This window comes from Chrysochloris asiatica, unplaced genomic scaffold, assembly GCF_000296735.1.
Source record: "Chrysochloris asiatica unplaced genomic scaffold, ChrAsi1.0 scaffold00207, whole genome shotgun sequence".
Classification (NCBI taxonomy): domain Eukaryota; kingdom Metazoa; phylum Chordata; class Mammalia; order Afrosoricida; family Chrysochloridae; genus Chrysochloris; species Chrysochloris asiatica.
This window is the reverse complement of record NW_006408725.1, coordinates 1,008,160-1,013,571: the sequence shown is the minus strand read 5'-3', so window position 1 is coordinate 1,013,571 and position 5,412 is coordinate 1,008,160. Positions and strand designations below refer to the sequence as shown.

Sequence of the window (5,412 nt, the reverse complement as noted above, 5' to 3'; positions counted from 1 at the left end):
AGTCTATAAATCTTTATGGGAGCAGAAAGCCTCATTTTTCTCCTGGGAAACCACCGGTAGTTTCGAACTGCTGACCTTGAAGTTAGCTGCCCAACTCGTAACCACTATGCTACCAGAGCTCCTTAGAACCCTAGTAGCAATACTTTATTACTCACCTCCTACCATCCTACCTCAGTATTCACACGGGATTGGTTCCAGGACCCTCTTGTATACCTAGATCTCTGGATACTGAATTAAGTCCCTTACTATATATAAAAAGGCATAGTGTTTATATATAGCCAACACACATCCTCCCATATGCATTAAATCATCTCTAGCTTACTTATAGTACCTGTTGTTGTTGTTGTTGTTATGTGCCGTGGAGTTGGTTTTGACTCATAGTGACCCTGTACAGGATTTCCCAGGCTGTAGATCTTTACAGGAACAGAAAGTCTCATCTTTCTCCCGTGGAACAGCTGGTAGTTTCGAACTGCTGACCTTGCAGTTCGCAGCCAATGTAAAAGATATTTAAGCAGTATTTTATGCTACTTGTTAGTTAACCTTTGAGAGATTGCTATGACCACTGAAATGCTCCCCACACATTCCTGAAGATATGAATTGTTGTTGTTATGTGCCGTGGAGTCGGTTCCAACTCATAGCAACCATGTACAGGTTTTCCGGGGCTGTAAATCTTTATGGGAGCAGAAAGCCACATCTTTCTCCCACGGAACAGCTGGTAGTGTTGAACTGCTGACCCTGAGGTTAGCAGCCCAATTTGTAACCACTACTCTATCAGAGCACCAGCTGTATTTAAAAGTTGGTACCTATGTGAAAATAAGTCTTTTAATTCTTTCATCTGTCTATCCTATGCTATTTTTTAACTTGCTGTTGTACAGAGCAATACAGCCTGCATATTCTCATTACTGGAGCTCTTTGATTACTCTGAAAGTCTACAATCCATAAAACGAAGGCACTACAAAGGGAAAGAGCTGGGCATTAAGTATATGGAATAAGGCTCCCTACAGTGAAGGGCCACAGTCTAAATGTACCAGGCTAGGAGTTGATGGGATGAAGATGGGAAACAAGGCATTGAGGGGAGGCCTAGCAGATCTATAAACAGAAGAGAATCGGTAAAGCCGAGACACACAGGAATAGATGTTTAGGAAGGAAATGAGGAAAAAGAGAAGGAGGCAAACTGAGAAAGGTGTTTCTATATCAAGAATGATAAAGTGCTGCTAACAATTTAATCTGAGAAACTAAGAGATTGAGAATAATTTCAATCAGGCCAAATCATTATCAGCTACATGAATTTCTTATTGATTTGACCCTATGAAGCTCACAGATATCACGTACATTTAAGAAAAGGCTTCAGTTCACTGGAGAACTGGAAATGGCAGTAACACTACAGACAATTAAGAATGAGCAAGTTAACTGTAATCAAGCTTTTTCTATTAAGAATATTTTTCACATATTTAATATTAAGTTATTTATAAATATGTGAAGAATGTTAATTTTTTTAAACTTTTTATTGTGAATTGAGTGAAGGTTTATGGAGCAGATCCTCAGTTTTATAACCAACAAATCACAACGGAAACAATTTCTGTGATCACAGTGCTCTCCATGTAAGTTCAGTTGTCCCACTGCCTCCCGGGGTTTCTATTTCCATTCCACCCTCTCTCCCAAGCCCTCCGAACCTCATCACCAGGTAAATGCTTACTGTTTGATCCTGGATGGTTGACCATTTCATGACAGTAGTATAGAGATTATGAGCTGGATTGTTAACCAAAAGGTTAGTAGTTGACTCTACCAGTCATTCTTTGGGCGAAAGATGAGGCTTTCTGTTCTCATAAAGAGTTACAGCCTCAGAAACCTTATGCAGGATCTCGGAGTCTGAACCAACATGATGGCACATAACTCTCATACTTCACTGGAGTCCTAGTGTGGCGCTGTAGGATAAGCACTGGACCCTAAATTGTTTTGAAACACAAGATCGGTGGTTCAAACTCATCAGCCATTCCTCAGAAATCCTATGAAAGGTGGCTATGAGTTGGAGCTGACCCAATGGCACTTAGCAACAATATGGTCACATTGACAGCTAAGTAGATGGTGTGAAGTTAAGTATTTATGTGGTTGTTGTTGAGTGCTGTCAAGTGGGTTCCGACTCATAGCAACCCTATATATAGTATTTTCGAGGAGCAGCTGGTGGGTTTAAACTGCCAACCTTGTGGTTCAAAGTCCAGCGTTTATCATACTATCCTGTAAGTACAAAGAATAATAAGGAAAACAGTATGCCTGAACTCCTGGTGTAGCGCTGTAGGGTCAGCACTGGACTGCAAACCACAAGGTCGGCTATGAGTCAGAATCTACTCTATGGCACTTAACAATAATTTGCAGACAGGGGAGAACAGTGGCTCCATACAACAAGCACTGGACTGTGACCCACAAGGACCGCAGTTTGAGTCCACCTATCTCTCTGCGGAGTTCTGGTGTGGCACTGTGGGTTAATGCATCAGACTACAAAGCCCTTTGAACTGCAAGGTTGGTGGTTCAAGCTCACCAGCTGCTCCTTGGAAACCCTATACAGGGTCGCTATGGGTCAGAACCGACTCATCGGCACTTCACAACAACAACAACATCTCTCTGCAAGAGAAATATGAAGCTTTCTGCTCCTGCAAAGATTTAAAGCATAGGAAACCCTATACAGGGTCACTATGAGTCAGAACATAAAAACAAGAACATTATCAGACATAATAAAATTTTTATAACTGTATAACCACTTATCCTTAAAAGGATAAGACTAAATTAAGTTGTGAATTTGTGGTAATACTTTAAAATTAAAAACATGTTTTATGTTGTTTTTTTTTTTTTTTGCTTTACTGGGAGGGTAAATATAATGTGTAAATATAGATCAAAAGTAGAAAAATGTGTAATTACAGTTACAAATATTAAAAGTAATAAATCTTTAATGTGAAATCAGTAGGAGACCCACTTAGAGAAAATGTAAGTACCATACAAGGTTGATATTTCTGCTACTAGTAATAATCATAATTTATTGGAATGCCCTTATTGCTAATTCACCTTTCACTTACAAAGCACTTAAAGGTCATGCAACTGCACTTGGACCCACAGTTTTCTCAGATGGACAAGGGATGGTTCATTTTCTACATTGTGTGTTTTCTTCAGAAACAGAATCACAAGAGTAGAAGCATTTTGTACAAGGACAAAAGCTTGCCAGAAGTTTGGCTGGCCTCAACTTTTCTCTATTAGAGAACAGAATTTCTCAAAGATCTTAATTACTATCCTGCCGAAACTAATCCTAGTGAAAATGTCTTTCTCCATTTTGTACTTTTGCGGCTGTGTGCGTGCACCAAAAGATTAGTAAGCATTAACTGAATATTGGGAGTCAGACTAGCCAGGCTAGTCTGATTTTCTTTCAAATCAGTCAGATTTTCTTTCAAATAGTCAGATTTTCTTTCAAAATATTTGCATCTCTCCTACTAGGGAAAGCATCTAGTATTACCTTGAAAGTCCCTTAGCAGACTAGATTTAGCAGAATCCAAGAAATGCCAGCAAAGATCAGTTTCAGTTAATTCCTGATTTGTTGCAATGAGAAGGCAGAATATTATGGCTTCATTAACTATTACTTCAACATCTCTTACATCACCACAAACACACACAATCTCAAATGAAGATTCATTGAAAACAAACAGGGAAGCAGATATAACATTGGGCAATGAGACTAAATGTGCCCTTTTGCTCCTTATCTCTAGCAAGTCAGAAATTTCTGGTAAGTTTGTTGTACCTAAGAGGAAACCGTTCAGCTTCTAAATAAAGTTGGCTTTCATTACATCTGAACAGAGCTGGGACACAGGTCTGCTCCAGCTATGCTTCAGCCAAAATCAATATTTTTTTTCCTGACACGTCCAGGGCAGTTTCTAAGCTCATGGTTACTTATATAGTAACTTCCCTGAATTCTCCATTTAAAATGCACAGAAAATAGGTGGCTTCATCCACTACTTCTCTGATGATCTCAGAGAAATTAATTAAGTTGGCTGGGGGAAAGTGATGTGAGTCAATCCTTCTCATGAGCATATTTAATCAGACCATGTTACCTCGGAGGGAAGAGATGCAGCCTCTCCAATATTCAAGGGGTCTCACTTCCCTTGCTCAGACCTGCCACCAGTCTAACCAGAGTCACGGATAAGCTCACCTGCCATTCTTGGTCACGATCATTTCATTTGTGGCTTCCTTGAACCTCTGCCAGAGAGGTGCATCCTCCAGGATGATCTGAAGTTGCTTCTCCGTAGGGTCGCCTTTTTCCCTCCCTGCCTGGAGCTCACTTTCCACCACGTTGAGCAGGCGAGATACCGTGCCATCGCTGCCCTTCTGAGAGCCCAGCTCACTCATGGTGGTTGGCCCCTCTCGCCCCTTACAAAATGGGCTCAGAAGCGTCACCCACCTTGTCTGCTTCCAACTCCTTCCTCCCCTCACTTGCCTGCTATTCAATCCCAGCTGTATAGTACCTGAGGAGCTGGAAGAAGGTGCCCCTGCCTCTTGCCTAAGCTTCTACCGTGACACCCCTTCAAGTCTCCAAATTATACCACCAACCTGTTAAGCTTTAGTTGGGGGGGGGGGGCATGGAAGGAGGGGAGAGGTAGGGAAGAAAAAACCCTCTCTTAATTACTCATTGGATCAGGTGGGAGGGAGCCCAGTTTCCCATTGGCTGCTGTACCTAGAGTAGACGTTTAAGAAGAGTACTCCATCCAAATTATCAGGCTTTTATCTTGTTGTACCTGAAGAGGTCTAATCGGTGTATTGAGGACCATTTTCCCATTAATTAAAATTGTTCCAGGCCCAAACTGCAACAATCAAGCAAATCATGTTTGTGGATAAATCACGGCATGTGGCACCTACAATGAAGGAGGTCCTGGAGAGAATAGTCAAACTTAATGCCCACCCAGACTGACCTGATACAGTTGGGAACTTAAATCCTTCTGCTGTTCCCTAGCACTTTATATTGATGATGAGGTCCTAGAGAAAAGTACACATGCATGGAAGGTCAAAGGCACTGTGCCAAGAACATACGACCGTTTCAGAGACCACAGGAAGAGGCTGTGTGACAGTCACTCAAGGGCCAGAGCTTGAGGAAAAAGAAAGGAGCTAAAGATCTCTCTGACCATCTCGCTTCTTCTAAAGGATTCCACCACATGTTCATAGCTGACTAATTTTAAGGTCCCTGATCTCCTCCTACAAACAGTAGAGCTCTGAACTTGTCCCTCCTCAGAATCTAAGGTCCCTGATTTGTTTTGTTTTGTTTTACCAGCCCTTTCCAGAGGGAGAAAAATTCAGCTAGCATCAGCTTAATCCTGCTAAAAATGAACTCTGTCCCAGCAAGTAATAATAATGCTTTTACATCATTCTGTAAAGCAATTT

The 5,412-nt window shown here is 41.3% G+C and overlaps 1 protein-coding gene across 1 annotated transcript in view; it reads right to left on the bottom strand.

The window, feature by feature from the left end:
* TBX19 (T-box 19) overlaps window positions 1-4,444 on the bottom strand; it is a 47,527-nt gene extending 43,083 nt beyond the window's left edge. The window contains exon 1 of the mRNA XM_006872627.1: window positions 4,190-4,444. Coding sequence (XP_006872689.1) covers window positions 4,190-4,386 — 197 coding nt within the window. The 5' untranslated portion in view covers window positions 4,387-4,444. The remainder of the gene's footprint in view (window positions 1-4,189) is intronic.
* Between the last annotated feature and the right edge of the window lie 968 nt (window positions 4,445-5,412).